General features: G+C 41.4%; 1 protein-coding gene across 1 annotated transcript; it reads right to left on the reverse strand.

Annotated features, from left to right (window-relative positions):
- Positions 1–4,148: 4,148 nt before the first annotated feature.
- On the reverse strand, positions 4,149–9,841 carry ckma (creatine kinase, muscle a). The gene is made up of 8 exons (XM_076273813.1): positions 9,749–9,841; positions 8,416–8,620; positions 7,893–8,047; positions 6,788–6,920; positions 6,495–6,666; positions 6,038–6,161; positions 5,136–5,325; positions 4,149–4,697 (listed from the first exon to the last, which is right to left on the reverse strand). The coding sequence occupies exons 2-8, from the start codon at positions 8,606–8,608 to the stop codon at positions 4,519–4,521; spliced, it is 1,146 nt and encodes a 381-aa protein (XP_076129928.1). The 5' UTR covers positions 8,609–8,620; positions 9,749–9,841; the 3' UTR covers positions 4,149–4,518.
- Positions 9,842–17,367: the final 7,526 nt, after the last annotated feature.

The raw sequence follows: 17,367 nt of genomic DNA on the forward strand, positions 1-17,367 counted from the left end.
GCCAGTGGAACGTGGTTTGCACGCATACAACATGTCACGTATAAGCAGAATTGAAGGCAAATCAAAAGCCAGCTAGTCCTTAAATATATCACAGGACTTGTTAGTTACAAAGCCAATATTCCATTTTATAGACTCCGATCCTTCACTCTTGAAATTCTATAACATGCGCTAGCAGTAGCAGATAGCTGTTGCTTTGGCAAATCGTAATCGTCAATTCATGAACATAAAATGCTGCCCAGGTTTATTGCACAAGATTTCTATCAGTCTTTATGTAGTATAATCACTGTTATTAAAATGACAATTCATGATCTACACTTGTAGTACATGTTTCATTTATTAAATTACGCATTGTGTTCGTATTGTGTTTTTTTAAAAGTTTGTTTTGGTTTGTTTATAATAAAGTGCTTTTAAAGGAACATACCAATTTTTTGGAACATTATCTTATTTACCGTCTAACCTAGAGTTAGATAAAAGAATACATACCTCTCTCGCTGCATACATTAACCGGGCTGACACAGATACCTTATCTTAGGATAATTCACTGGAAGTGAGTTACACCAGTTACCCTATAGCTGAACGTGAGCTATAGGCTAACTAGTCTAACTCATTTACAGGCAAGTATGTTAAGTTAGGCTAACAGTGTCAGATTGGGTTATTGCATGCAGATAGAAGGATATGTATCCTCTTATCTCACTCTGAGGTTAATGACAATTAAGATAATTTCCCAAAAAGTTGGCATGTTCCTTTAAAATTATTAGAAAGTTTTTAAAAATATTTATCCATTTATTTTTGTCTAGTTGGTTGTCAAAAATGAGTTTGTTGAAGAAAAGTCTTGTCATCATATTATAGTTAACATCTAACTAACAACATTTATAAAATGCAATACATTTTGTAATGTAAACATTTTCATCGTCTGAATGGGCTGCAAGTGACAATCTATTTGATTGTATCACCAAGGCAAATCTTAATTACATCCTGTGTTCCTTTGTATCACAGTAATTCATGATAGATGTCTCTTGTTGTATAAACCTGGGACATTTTTATGTGTATCACTAAGTATGGTCACTATTCTGAACTTGTAGCATTTGTCTGGATTCATCCAGTATTCTTTAATGTTGTATTATTTATTATTTTCTCTTATGTAATTTCCTTGCCAAATAATAATGCAGCACTAACAGTGCAACATCATCATTGTAGGACAGTATGCATTGTTGCCAGTGATCCATCCAAATGAACACTTAATTAAATCAGTTGGATGTCAGCCTGTGCTAGGAGCAGTTAGTTGCCATTGAAACTAAACATGGTGGGGAGGAGAAAGCATGAAACAAGTCTAGGTAAATCTAACCAAACATCACACAGACAAGCCATAAATCAGAATGGATTGTCTCACATTTCCATCTGTTTGCCATATATCTTCAGCTTATTATCAGCACAACTCATCTCAGTTGCAGCTCATTCCATCGCAGCATGGGCTTCATCAGCTGAGATCAGATGGTGGTGCCTTTAAATTTGGGAAAATATGTTCTTCACCTATAGACTTACTAGGAGGGATAATTGTTGTGAAACACTGTGTTGTTGGCCAGAAAAGAAAAACTTACTTATTAATATGTCCTGTTCAATTACTAAGTATTATCCTCTAGTTATTCACAGTCAGAAGAATGACATTAAAAGACAGAGCACCTGTTTTTGTTTTTGGCAACACTGCATGTGTTGTTGTTGGTCCATGTAATGGCGGGATCTGGCACCCCTCTGGCCCAGAATAAATGAATACTGTAAGAAGCTCTGATCCGGATCTGGCCCGGATTTGGCCCAGTTCTGGTGAAGACTGCTGGATCCAGAACCATTTGTGGTCCGGAGCAGATGTTGCCTGTGTTGTTTCAGCCCATCAGTTCGGTCCGTAGTGTCTGATATGACCTTTGACCTCTGGTTCTCATTGCAGTTGGTGTCTGGGTAGACTGAGTCTTCCCCAGTGGTTGCTAGGGTTAGATTGTTGTGGTGATTAAACAAATAATAATAAAAAAACAAACAAACTTGAAAGCGAAAAAGTATTATTGGGTGGGGCAATCCTGCCATTTTTGTGTGATACTGTAGGTTTGCTTATTTGTGTCGGGGTTGTGTGGGTGTTAGTATGTAAGCTCAAAATAAATGTTTTATTTCCAGGGTAGTCAATAAACAATTTAAACCAAGTCCATTACAGGATTCTGACACCAAATAAGACAAGTTTCTGGATTTGTGACAATCTTGTGCTGTCACGGTATAAGTTCAGTGAATGCAACATTTCTGCCTTAATATTTTGGAGCTGTGTCATCATTCAAAATTACTATTTACAAGGAAAACCTGATCTGTTAGCTCATCCTAATGACAGAAGAATAGATGATACAGTGTGTGTGTGTGTGTGTGTGTGTGTTACTGAATAAAGTGTGTGTGAGTGTTCATTGTCACACATGTGGACTTTGTGCATTCCTCTGTTTCTCTCCCCTGTTTTGATGAGTTATCTGTGAGCCCTCTTTGTTTTTGGATTGTAAACCCAAACCACCGCATCTCTGAGATTGATCTCAATCTCAGTCTCAGTTTGTTTCTCCTGTTGTTTTTCATTGTTCATACATCTTTTACCTCATTATCTTCATGTTACTCGCTGGAATCTCACGGAAGCATCCATCTGCTCTGCCAAGCACACACCATTGGATCACGGGGGACCTTGGTCTGTTCTTCTGTGTTTGGCCTTCTGCTAACAGTAGGGACATCCTCAGTGCAAACCTCCCTCTACACAGCCCATATTTCACCCACTTGGGACCTTCAAGGGCCCTATCTTTAAATATTGTTCATTATTAGATCCCACTTGCATTAACTTGAATCTGCTGCACTCCTCGACGTCATGGGCTGCACTGCCCGGATGCTACCACAGGAGGGCGACATTGTCTTAAATGTGAACACTTCAAGTTGTGGATATTTGCACAGGTACTTAATTTATTTTCTAGAATAACGTCTTTAATGAACATGATTTATATCAGTCGAATTAAGGCTGTATATAAAAACCATATGATTATAGTCTGTAATTTAGAACTCCAGGTTTACTCTTAGCTAGTACAAAGAAAGTACATCTAGTTCTTAACCAGTTTCTGTCTGTGAATAAGGGGAGACGGTTCTTGATTTGCAATCTTGCATGACTTCAGAAGGCGGTTCAGGCAGGGTTGAAGGAGTGTAAATTTTAGTAGTCAGACAGGGCATGTACGGTCAAACCAAGTGAACAAACAAACAAATGTTCTTAAGCTGTCTCCCAGAGCTTCCCAATGTTATATGTTTTTGCTCTCTCTTTCTCTCCTTCTCTCTTCCTCTCTGTTTCTCTTTATCCCTCTCTTGCTGTCTCTCTCATTCTTCCCTTTTTCTCTCTCTCTATCCTGTGTTGTGTGGGAGAGGCATACCTTTCTTGAAGTAAGCTAACCCTATGTATGCTCGTGTGTGTGTTTGTGTGAGGCTGAGAGAGAGGTAGAGAGAGAATGAGAATGACTATTTTTGATTTAGTGATTGCCTTTCATGAGATCTGTTCAGTGTACACCCTGCAAAACCAATATGTATATGGGAGACCAATCATTGGAGCAAACTGTCTATTTCCTTGAGGCTTAGTATTATAAGTGATGTGCACTGTTTGCAATGCTCTTTTTGAAAAAAAAAAAAAATCCAATATGCAATACAGTATATCAAGCTTGAGAGACAGGGAGGGCAGTAGTTCAGTGATCACTAACAGACTTGCTCCATCCTAAATGTGGTGTGTAGACACATAACAACCCCCAGGGACCTTCTGTACCCCTGGCCCCAAACTGTGGAAGGATTATCAAGAGAAATAAAATTCACAAATGTTGGAATATTTGGCATCTTCTTGGTCTTTTTTAGTAGAGTATAAATTAAAGGAAACTATGCTGTCATTTGACATCCCGAGCCTTAACTGGTGGTTTTACCTTATGAATGTCTGAAAATGATGTGTCATCGTTTTTATAAAGTGGGATCAAATATGGAATATGTATTGTTGTAATATAGGGGAAATTTTTCTCACATTCTGAGTTTTAAATCACTTTCGAGTCTACTTGTCCCTTGTGTGCTGGTGGCTCTGCTGACAATTACAGTAAGAAATGGAGAGAGCATTATGAGTGTTTGATTTTTCTTCATGGGGTTCATTTATTGTATGACAGTTTGATTGAATACTTTACAACCAAATTTAATCAAAATTTAAGGTGAAATCACCACATCAGGCAAGCCTGTATCTGTGGCATCTGATCCCAGGATGTTACCAACTAAAAGAAAACAAATGTGGAGGAGGAGGAGGAAAAAATTATGTTGAGAAAAGAAAGGAAAAGAAACACGAGTGAAAAAGGGTTTTTTCAGGTGGAGGAAGGAAGGAAAGGACGGAGCAGAGTCAAGAGTCTGTCGTTTTTCAGAGCCGCGGTTTCCTCTGCGGTCTGGCCTCTGGATTGCACGATTGATTGTAGAAAACAAGCAAAAAATGCACACATGGGTCCCTGTTTACTTCTGGGCAGGGATCATGCTATCGATGGCCTCTCCCTTCTCCAGTTTCTTCTCCATCTCCACCATGAGCTTGACGCCATCCACCACACACTGGACCTGATCCACCTCGGAGGAGCCCAGACGGTCAGCGTTGGAGATGTCAAACACACCACCGACGGAGGCAGTGTCCACACCACCTAGAGGCCCAAGACAAAAGCGGGTGGGTGGGGGGGGTTACATGAGTGAAAGTCTTTCTCTACAGAGCATTTAAAAAAACAACAGAGGTCACAATGTCACACATAAGACAGTTTGGGTCCAGATAATAATAAATGTATTATTATTATTATTATTATTATTATTATTACTATTATTAATATCATTATGTTTTGATGGTTTTTCCTCATAAAATTGCCTTTATGGCTCAAACATTTCTGAGAGGTATTCAAGTAAGGACAGTTGTGTGGAAAGGCTTCATTGACTTGTGACTTTCAGGGGCGTAACTATAGTGAAATTAATCTTAAATTGGTGCGTTAAACTCCTTAAGCAAACACCTGTCTTGTGTGTGTGTCTGAATGTGTGTGTGTGTCTGTCTGTCTGTGTGTGTCTGCATGTGTGTGTGTGTGTGTGTTTCCTACCTGTGCCACGCTTCTGCAGACGCAGCCTCTTGAGGATCTCTTCAAACTTGGGGTGCTGGCTCAGCTTCTCCAGCTTGACGTGCACGCCACCGCGCAGGCCAGTTCCCAGGTTGGAGGGGCAAGTCAGCACGTAGCCGAGATGCTCGTTCCACATGAAGCTTGTGCCGTGCTTCTTGAAGATCGCCTCAATCTGCAACGGCAGAGGGAGGAAAAGTCATGCACCGCTACGCTGTATATAAAGCTTAATGCTTCATGAATCGGTGTCTACACATTTGAGCAGAGAGTTTGTCAGATGCATATGGTTCTGTGAGTTCACATGAGTACTATGTAACTGAGTAACATGTGAGTAGTACCAGGGTTCCTACACATTTTCCATTTCAAAATTCCATACTTTTTCCATACTCAAATTTCCAAACTTCTCGTTAGATTTTTCTGACCATATTCTCGACATTGAGGCCACTTCTGGTTTAGGATAACTTGGTGAAAACAAAGGTATGGACAACTGAACTGAATTAAAAAATGAGACTTAATATTCGTCCATTTAGCTTGGTCATTTTTAGTTGTATCTTAGTTGTATCATAGTTGTATCTTGACGATGGGGACTGACAGTTAAGCTACACAACAGTAGGAATGGTTCATTATGACCTGAGTGAAGTGATTAGTACTGCAAATGCAATAGTCTGGAAACACAAATATTTCTCCAAACCCTTGTTTTCCATACTTATCCAGACCTGGAAATTACTAAAATCAAATTCCATACTTTTCCAGGTTTTCCATACTGCGTAGGAACCCTGGAGTACTGTTCTATGCTATTCCATTGGAGTTCCTCTATGATTCCACTTCCAAACAGTGGTGGCATTGCACCATAAGAGCCTATTGGCAGACAGGAGGTCCCCACCCACCTTCTGCAGGCCGGTGCAGAAGCGCTTGAACACCTCCTTCATGTTGCCACCCTTCTGCATAGAGATGACACGCAGATGATCCTCCTCATTCACCCAGACCAGGAAGGTCTTGTTGTCGTTGTGCCTGAAGGGGGCGAAGAAGAGCAAGTGAGAAGATTAGCACAAGGTTGGAGAATCTCAGATCTCACCAGACTGTGGAATGGAACTGGCCCTGATGTGATACGAGTTCTGACCCACAAATATTCCACAGTTGGTGACTATTTATGTTTGATGCTGTGTGTGAAACCTAAATCATCCCATCTGTTCAAAAATACTGTGTATATCTAAAAATGTGGATTACCAAAACACTATACCAGACATGAGCTTGATCTGTGCAAGACCCACTGATTGGTTATCTGGACAAGTTTTCGAACCCACCCACTTTCTCCCTCAGTGTTTTTTTCTGGTGCCTGCTTACCAGATGCCTCTAGCGTCGGGCCAGTCACGGGCCATACCAGCGCAGGTCAGCAGGGGGGACACGGGCTTGTCAAACAAGAAGTGATCAGCGATCAGCTGCTCCTGCTCGGCATCGGTCATGGCCTTCAGGGGGTAGTATTTGCCTTTGAACTCTCCATCCAGGCTGTTCAGGGCTACAGGAGAAATGAGACTGTCATACAAGGATGCTCTTTCTCTCAGTGAGGTACGACTTCTGTGCGACCACACATACGGTCAGTCACAGCGGTGGCTGTTCAGTGTGGCCATTTCACTCACCCTCGACGGACAGCCTCTCAACGGCTCTGCGCTCGCCACGGCTGTTGTGGGGGGGCAGGGCATATCCCTTGATGCTACGGCCGGTACGGACGCGGCTGGAGAAGACGTAGTTGGGGTCCAGGTCATCACCACCCTGTGTTTAACAACAACAACAAAACAAAAAAAAACACGATTAACTTCACCACTGGAGAGGTTCCTGCAACTTGCATTAACCTGGAAATGTTTCTATTTCAGTGATTATAGTGGAAAGTTTTTCCCTGACCATAATTGTATAATATGGCATAAGAACTGAGCACAAAAGGGGGAATTATAAAGATGTAATGTGCATAATTAAAGGTATAAACCTATGCAGGTTTAGGTATTTTTGGCGACTGTAGAGCTCCCTCTAGAGTCACGATATATTAATATTTTACTCTGCTGTTGTAAATAGTAAGCTTCTTGTGACTTATACCCCCTGTACACAATAAAAATGCTGGTCAGACTGATCTGAGGTCAGACTGATATCATGAACTGCTTATGTATGACACGCCAATGGCCACTAGCATGTTATCTAACGCATACCATACCAAACCATAACCCTAACCCTAGAGGGCGCCATATACTTGGCGTTGACATACACGCGGAAGTGAGACGATAAGTGACGTGTATGTTTACGCGGCGTTGACATACACGCAGATATCTCAAAATGCGTGCAGATAATACGCCAGTTGGCTATTTTTGAAGTGGCGTGTATATTTACGCAAAACCATGATACCAAGTTGCGGAGGTGAAGGATTAACAACAGGCAAAACTATCTTCAAAGAGCTATATCCACTGAAAAGGTAATGTTTCACAATTCTTGCGAGATTTGTCGGGCTGCCTTTCTTGAATTTGCATGGCTGGTTTTCTCGGTAGCGGCTCGCTACTACGTCTATGCTGCATAGCTATGCTAGGTGAACGATTCACCTATTACAAGTTTGTTTACCATCAAATTGGCTTCATAAAGGTTATATTAAGGTAAAAATGTTGCATAGTGTATCTTTAAACCTGCTGTACCCAAGAAGAGTCCTGGAACCTTTACTAGCTTAGCAAAGCATATTAAAAATGATCCTCCAAAATGTCTCACCTTCAGGTTCTCGAAGTTCAGGTCGGTCTTGTGCTTGTCAGTGGGTTTGTATCCACTATGACGGTCAGAGATGATTGGGTCCAACAGATCCTTGAACACCTCATAGGACTCCTCATCACCAGCAACGCAGCCAACGGTCATGATGAAGGGGTGACCTAACAGCAAGAAATGGTAAATAAACAAACAAATAAATAAATAATGCTTCTAGTGTATTTATCACTAATACTGTACTTTTACTATTCCTACTACTACTACTACTACTATCAATAATAACAAGAGTAATAATAACAAATTATTATTAATAATAATAACAAAAAACAATAATATATATTATTTTTGTAGCACAAGGGGAAATTAAATTGCATACATTGGCAGGATTAAACTGTGAATTAAGGTAAGGTGCGTATGAAGAGTGCTCTCTTGCACAGAGGAAAGAATGTGCTTGGGTCTGTGTTGCCACAGGGGACCCTATAGGTTAATTCTGTTGTGGTTGTTGTTTTTATTGTTGTAATTTGGCTCTTACCAGGGTTGTCCACACCAGTCTGGATGACATCGTCCAGGGTGAAACCAGTGGGGGTCTGCTTGTCCCTGAGCTTGGCATACATGTCCTTGGTCAGCACCTTGGCCATGTGGTTGTTGTGCTTCGAAAGCTCGGGGAATTCCTCCTCCGGCTTGAAGTTCAACTTAAAGTTGTTGTGTGTGTTACCGAAAGGCATGGTTGCGCTTTACTGCAGGGAAGAGGTGTGGGGAAAGAAAGAGGGGGGGGGGGATTCACAGTCAGAAGAGATGGTATATCACTGGTGAGCAGGCCTGAGCTAAAAATAACCCCCAAACATCTCAACTTGGCTCTTGGGGATCAGATTGTGATTCTCACTCAAATTACTGAGGAATTGCCAGTAAAAATCTGCAACAATGGAGAGCTTTTGAGATATGGTTTAGTGTCACTCAGTCTCTCATGAAAGGCTACTTAAGACAACAACTGACAATATAGTCATTCCATAGGCTAACAGCCTGCTCAGACCCCACAGTTCACATGCTGCTAATACATCATAGCTTTGTCTTTGCATCACAGTTTTGATGCATGCTTTGGTAAGCGGTCACGTCATGTTGGACGCTGCCGTCAGACTGCCTCCAAAGACAAAATGGCACCCCAAGAAATTACATAGTGCATATATAAGCCTATATAGTATATAGCACAAAGTACACATTGAATTATGTAACCAGAAATTTTAAAGATCACTTTACAAACAGCCTTCATAACATTTCAATTTCCATGGTGTAGCTTAAGTTGGTGTAGCTAAATTTTGTTTTGAAATTTTGATAACATTTGCAAAATCACTGTGCATGCTGTTGGATTGTCACATGTCCATGCTCATATTCCATTCCAAAAAGTTTTCACCACTTTGACGGAAATCATAAGCTCTGTTTCTAGAACTCTGATTCTTACACCTGTTACCTGAAAAAAGTATCCAATCAGAATCTTTACTGTTATCTCATTCTGGCCTTATACTCCAAACAAACCATTCTCTCAATGCCTTCTGCAGAAGTTACAATTTTTGCACACAAACAACTTTGTTCACCAACATTAGACTACAAGAGCTTATTCCTATCAGCTGTAGATCAATGGTAAATCTACACATACTCCACAGACACAGACACTGGAGATAAAGACCACCAACTGAATAACTCAATACAATTTGTGTCTGAACTGCTTGATAGCTGTAAAATGTCATTGTCTTAGTAATTTTTTAACATTTCCCTGAAATTCCTGATGGCTATTTCCCCTGTTTTCTCTAAATCCTGCAATTACTGGTGTTGCAAAGACACAGACAGAGGTGTATACACTTTTTTTTTACCTTTACACGAGACAACAAAACGGTAACAGTCCTTGGGATCAGATTCTGTTCACCAAAGCCAAAATAGGGGTCACCCGGCTTGCTACTCCTCAGCTTTCAGCTTATATACGAGACACTCCTTCTGTCATTGGTGGATCCATTTTAGTGCCTGCTTGTGTGGGATTGGCCACTTGCAGTCTCTGATGCCCAGTTTAGTTTTACAAAAGGACCCCATGAGGGTGTTAGCAGCTGCTCCCAGCCCCTGCACCCCCCCACCACCCCCTGACCAGCATCACGTGTCCAGTCTCCATACATAGCACTGGAGCAGGGTGGGGGGCTTGAGTAACAGGCTCTAAAAAAGCTGAACGCTGCTTTCGCCAGGCATGCCATGGATAGCGCCAGGGCACACGTCAGTCGGTCCCAGGCGTTGGAAAAAATTGTTCTCGGTCCACACACACACACACACACACACACACACACACACACACATACACACACACACACACACACACACTCCTACACTATCTCCCCCTCTCACTCCCCCTCTCTTTCACCCTCTCTCTCTCTTTCTCTCACTTTCTCACTCATGACTATAACTCAATCAGGCCTATCAAAAACTCATTCAGTGACCAGAGTAGAGTTTTGAACAAGCTGTGCTACATGTTGCATACAGCCCTGGAAAAAATAAGAGACCACTGCACATTTTTCTGATGTCATCCTACGGTTGCTGAGTGACATTCGAATGAATTGACGGTCATATTAAAAATTAAGAGACCACTGCAAATTTGAATACATACCACTGCACATTTGCAACCATAGGATGACATGAGAAAAATGTGCAGTGGTCTCTTCATTCGTGCAGTACATCCTCTTCACCACTCATCAACGGCACTCTTTAAGTGCTATTTACTGTGGCCTCCCATTTTTGGGAATGAGTAGTATATACATGTTGAGTACATATTTCAGCTGTGCTGTTATATCTCATTATAAAACCACTGACAGGCCTCTGAATAACAGATTCACAGATGCACTTCACCCTAGAATGCATTAGAATGTTGTCTGCATTTTACATTGTCTTTGTAATATCTAATGAAGATTCAGGAACCAGATTCCTTGTGTGTGCTAACTCACTTGGCCAAATAAACCTGGTGATTTTGGTTCTGATTCTGAACATGCAGTATCATTTCACAGGTGCTTCTGGCGACTCTGTGATCAGGTCCTGATCTGGGCTGAACCAGGGCTTGACCCATTCAGACCCACACTCACTCCTTAGTCAGCTGTCACGTGGGTAAACTAAGTGTTTCGGAAGCTGGACATTCCTCATCAATGTCCACATCCTCATCATCTTTGTTCCGATAGGAGTTGACGTGAGAGTCTGTGAACTACAGATCTCTGGTTTGTCATTGGACATATGTTTTGCATGACCTTGTATCGAATGACTCACATTACAAGTTTGAAGGGATAGAGGGGTACCCCATGATTCCATTTAAATAGCCCTCTTAACACGAGGCAAGACCTCCCTCTGCCTAAACATACTTACAACACAAACACAGCAAATGAAACAACAATATTGTTCTTAACACAGCAAATTAAACAACAATATTGTTCTTAAATGTAGAGCTGACACTTATTTTTACATTCAGCGTAAATAAATATCATGAGTAGATGTCAGTAGCTAATTTGACATCTGTATTTAACAATTTTTCAATTTCAATTTAATATCACATCATAGAGCGGCAAAACATTGCACATGTCTCATGGCGCTTCAACAATTAGAGAAGGCCCATGAGTAACAACACATTACACAAAACATTACTGCATACTGCATTCCTTGTATAATTTATTTTTTCACTACATACTAGAACATATGTAGTACATTAATTGCTTATTCACTGCTTACGACTGTTTTGCAATGCATCTTGGGAGAAAGTGGTAAGAACCTGTAAATGCTTATATTCCACTGCAACCACATTTATCGACAAAGCTATGGAAAATGCAATGGAAAATAAATATTTCAGAGGTTTTGGCCTTTCAACTACTTTGGAGGTCAAAGAATGTTGCTTTTCACATATCATGAACACGCAGCGTGTTGGTGCTTCAAGACCCATGTTCTGCTGGGGGGCCAACTTGCCCTCCTAAAAGCCTAAGGAAAGACCTCGTCAGCTGGCAGTAATGTCTACCAGCCACCCCTCCCCCAACCCTGACACCTGTCAGCTTCTACCAACTATCAGCCACCTCTTCCCCTTCTTTGGTGTACACACACACACACACACACACACACACACACACACACACACACACACAAACATATCCTTTCCTTCCATACGTCTTAAACCGAATCTCTCATAGCCATTCTGTTTATTGCATCCTTGATTTAATTTGACGACTTACAATAGCAAAAACTCATGATCAAACATTAAGCGGCTATTATGATGCATATTCAAGGATGTGAAATTGTCATGGACTTTTAGAAAGAAAGAGCGCTTGTATAAATAGGTCTCTGTTAAGTCGCAGGTAAGTCTGTGTTGGTGTGGAGTGGACAGTTAGGTACAGGCCTGCGGGTGTCCATAGTGTCACTGTCAGTATGCCCTTGCCCTGAACGAACACCCGCGTGTCCTCTTACACACTTACACAGCTGTCTGCTGCCAGTCCCACTTTAATGGGGGAGGGCAGAGACCAAATTAGTCTACGTCTCGGGCTCTCTCTCTCTCACACTCGCACACTGCGCCCCTCCACTGGCTGACCACTCTATGCCATGAGCTTCCCTAGCCAAGTAGCCCTTGGCCCTTGCAGATATCTCCCACATACATAACTCCCACTCAGTGTTACAATCTGACTGCAGCTTTCTGACCATGCAATGCACTGACCCAACAAGAGGTTTTACACAAACCATATGTTATATCAAATAAATAAATAAATAAATAAATAAATTAAATGCTATAGATGTTTGTTACATGTGTTAAGACAAGTGAAATAAATAAGACGGGAGTGAGAAGAAAATGGGAGATGTGACATAAGTCTTCTCGCTTGTGTCTTCCAGCATGTGTTATATAATCTTAGATCAGAGTGAGTTGGGGGAAGGGGTAGGTGGGGTTGAAACTGGCAGGTGGGGGTCAGGTGACAAACACCAGGGTGGGGGGAGAACAGGCGGACAAGGGTGGAGTGTGTGTGTGTGTGGGGGGGGGGGGGTTGTGGGGCGAGACTGGTACGGGGGGTGGGGGACCAGGGTCAGGGACAGCCGGCGGCGGGTGAGGTGCTAGGCTGAGGAAGGACCTGAGCCAGATCGGCTTGCGCTCCTTGGGCAGCTGCCACCCCGGAGGAGCTGAGAGAGGAGGAATCAGTAAATGGAGCTTATTCTCCCTGGACGCTTGCCCAGCACAGGCCAGCCCAGCCCAGCCCAGCCCATGTGAAGGACAGTTATGCAACCAGGACTCCCCCTCAGTAACGTCAATGAGAAACCCCCTCTTTATCAATGGACAGGATTGAGTTTAGACATACTGAACTATCATAAGTTCTGGTGGCTTATGTTGCTGCTTGTGGTCAGTGCGGTTTTGCACTGTCAAGGTCTACAAAAGCCAACTGCTTTGGTACTATAATATAAAACTGTGATCTGCCCATAGTTCTATGAGGTGTTGGAAAACTGCCAGATTCTCCCGTATACACTTTGGAGGATCTCGTCTCTAGGCTTCCTTCTTCCCAACACCTTGCGCGAGAATTTCTGTCATGTTGTCGTGGTGATGTGATGTGGATGCCCACAGGATAAATTATAGCTCCCCTGGGAGTCTTTCTGGGGCCAGAGGGGTTGGCAGCTCTTAAGTATGGTTTCAGATGTAGCAATTGTTTTGATTCTTTATCGACAGCCTAACAGGTGTACCTTAGATCTTCAGATGTGTGTTGTGGATGCTTAAAGGTGAACTTTGGTATTTTTCATCGTGTCCTATTTTTACGATTTTATGGGGGTCTAAATTTTCACTACAGAAAAAAATGAACAAAATTGGTCCAATATTGTCTTAGAATTCTAAAACCGTCAACGTAAAAAAGGCAATCCAATGGCAGTGTATGGGGCAAGTCTTGCTCCACATCTTGACTATGTGACAAAGTTGACTAATATTTAGCAGACGTTACCTCTGTTCCACCATGTCCGCAGACACGGAATAGATTAGTATGGTATTATGGTATTAGTATAAAGTTGATTAGTATTAGTATGGTATTAGTGCAGCCAGAACTTAATCAATATTTATGTCTTTTCTTAGCCTGGCTAACATCAGACCTCATCTCATTGAGATGGGGCCTGGGAACTACAAGTTCATTTTCTCGTATTTGAAATGTGGTTTACGAATGCCCAGAGCCGTTTAGTGGGCACTACGAATGTCTATCAAATGCGTCTGTACGTAGCTCATAACCGCTTCGGTGTGACGTCATTGTGTTGCTATCCCCCCTCCGTTCTGTGATTGGTTCCTTCGTTGAGGTGAAAACGAAGTCCATGGAATCCAGGGTGCCTAGCAGCGTGAATAAAATCGCACGCAAGGCAGCATGGGAAAACCCAGGCTAGTCTTTTCTAGCTGTGCACTGTTTATGTTGATGTGAATGATATAGATAGTTCCTTGTTACGTACATCTCAAAGTGATGGATGTTCATGCTGTACAATTAAATATAGCTCGAAAGCATGATTAGCATGTCTACAGTCTAAAATTATACTATAAGGGAGTAATCATTCCTCTGCTAGAGCTGTGAAAATGCGAACAGAACAGAATGGAAGATTGGAGACATGTTGGTAAGAAGATAGAGGAGAACGCTCCAGTGATGTGAAAGGCATGGTGTCATCTAGTTAAGACTCTAGTCCATACACTTGTGAACTATGGAGACAGGAAGTCAGCGCTGAACAAGTCTTAAGGACACATTTCAAGAAATCCATGTGAAAGCCTTTCACATCCCACAGAAGATCTAAGGTCATGTTTATACAGTGGGATTGATGTCCAGTTCTGATTTTTACTTGTTTACTTTTACTTTTAAGTGACCCATGGCCATATCTGATACTTGTATGTATTCGCTGAACACTTGAAACATCATGCATGCATGTAACTTGTAGTTCATTAGTAGGATATTTCAATGGCTGGGTGCTTACTTTCATTTACTCACTCAAACATCTTCAGAAGTTGAAAAAGAAAGTAGAAGGTTCTTATTTATATTTTCATTTCACTTTTACTGTTCTTCCAGTTGTGCACATCAAAGTAACATTATATGCAACATCGTTCATATGCGAAATCTCGTCTCTAGGCTGCCTCCCAACACCTTGCGTGAGAATTTCTATCACGTTGTTGTGGTGATGTGATGTGGATGCCCACAGGATAAATTATAGCTCCCCTGGGAGTCTTTCTGGGGCCAGAGGGTGTGGCAGCTCTTAAGTATGGTTTCAGATGTAGCAATTGTTTTGATTCTTTATCAACAGCCTAACAGGTGTACCTTAGATCCTCAGATGTGTGTTGTGGACGCTTAAAGGTGAACTTTGCTATTTTTCATCGTGTCCTATTTTTACAAATTTTTGGGGGTCTATATTTTATAAGACATTGGCATTTTCAAAGTCTTGCAGGTTGAAATGTGAAGGACTATCAAATATGACCATTTCAATGACATTGCACATATCTGATTATGTTCATATTTCATATCATATTTATTTTCAAATATTAATGAAGCTTAAAACTGATCTGAGAATATCTACAGTAATTCTTGTTTACACATTCTTAATCCATGTCCAATCTGTGCCACATCCGAACAAAATATCTGAATTGGGTCACTTCAATCTGTGTTGCCCAAATATCCTCTATAAAGTTAGCGGGAAAACCAGCCAGCACCAAGTCATCTCTCTCTTGCAATACCACTTTGCATCTCGTGTGGCACTGTATTGAACGCAATGGAAGTCAGTTGAAGAGTCCCATCACAAACATAATGGTGTGTTTTAAAACGGATAGTTCCAGTCCTTGATTATGATTGTAAAATCCAGCACAAATATACACCTTGACCACATTTCGTTCTATATTACTGTGCTACCACTTGATACAAACTTGATCAAACAGCTTGATACAAAAGAGAATAGTTGTGTCTCTGTGTTGCTTACACATTGTGCCTAACAACACCCCTTAGCTGTTCTAAAATCAGTGTAACCTAGGACATGTTTGTGAGCGCTCGTCCCCCCAAAATACACTTGGCTCTTACAATCGCATGAAACCTTACCCTGGTCTCTGATGAATCTCCGTATAGGAGGGTGTTTAGCGTAGCCTATGTATGTGAGTGTGTGGGCTACTGAGAGAGAAATTCCTCTCACAGGATTCCCCTGTGCTTACAGCTCTGTGTGAATGTTTCAGAGGGCAAATGAACAATATTTAAAATTCCACCCTTACACCATATTTAATGTGTCACAGAGTATCATATTACTATCAACCTAAACACCAAAGACAAAGTTTGGATGCGTGCATGCAGGCATAATATGTTATTTTGTCTTTGTGATTTCAAGTTATTTTGGACAGAAATGTGTCCGATGTGTTACTGTCCGAAATGTGTTTTCATTTGTGGGAAACATTTTGTGTGCCACGTGCATTTGGTGTGGTTTGCAGGGGCATTTATAGCTGTCGCCTCTCCCCTCCTTATGCTAGGGGCCGATTGGATTTCGCCGAGTCAGCTTTCAGTACCCTGGCACTAGATTTACAGCAGAGGTGGACAGTCCACCTACTGAGATGGACCTTAGAACATTCACACTCTCTGCACAGACTCTATGTCCAGAATTTGTAGGCCATAAAATCACGCTTAAAAACTAAACTAAACTAAACTCTCCACCTATACTGTACAGTGAGTGTATCCACAGAATCTTTAACCTTTAATAGTTGATTTTTAATATGCCTTGGCACACAATGTAATGTTGCAGAGTTTTTTGTTTTTGTTTTAATCATTTATTATGTGGTGTTGACTTTCAAATATGAGTCGTGATGATTTATCATTTCTTTTCACCTCGCTGAGGAGCAGATGCACTAAGAAGATTACACCATCAACATCAGCGTAAGCACATTCTCCAATTAATTAAGACAGTCCATCTTCAAGGTCACAGTTTAAAAATGTTCAGAACTCTCATCCCTGGACCAGTCTGCATTTGTAATATGATCAATAATCAAACACTGAAACACTGTGCTGTGTACATCAGTGTTTACTTTTATTAACATGTCTAAGATTTTTATCAAATATAAGGTTACAAAGGCTGTGGTGCAAGTTGGCATCCCTGACGAAACGTCCAAGTCTCTCCTCCTCTTCCTCTTTTGAATAATCAGGGGCGTAGCCAGCTTGGTGGATGGGTTGGGTCTTTTCCCGCCCAATTTGTGGACCTTTTTAATGTGTGCGCTCAACCAGACAATCTAATGGAACCAAACTTGCATTAGTGTACCAGAGAGCATTATAATCTCAGCAGCACAATCAAGTATTGTGTATTTTGTTATGAACATCGCCTATACAGTTTTTTTGCACTTCGTATAAAAGACAAACAAACAGTTCATATGTTAATGAAGCCAAGTTATAAAGCCACCCACTTCTACCTGATCTACATAACTGTAAAAATCCATATTTATTCAAGCTTCACGTCTTATTAAACTTATAAC

The sequence above is a fragment of the Alosa pseudoharengus genome, unplaced genomic scaffold (assembly GCF_046254945.1).
Source record: "Alosa pseudoharengus isolate Yale_2024_CS ecotype anadromous, Long Island Sound unplaced genomic scaffold, YU_APseudo_1.1 YU_APseudo_1.1_scf_8, whole genome shotgun sequence".
Lineage (NCBI taxonomy): Eukaryota > Metazoa > Chordata > Actinopteri > Clupeiformes > Clupeidae > Alosa > Alosa pseudoharengus.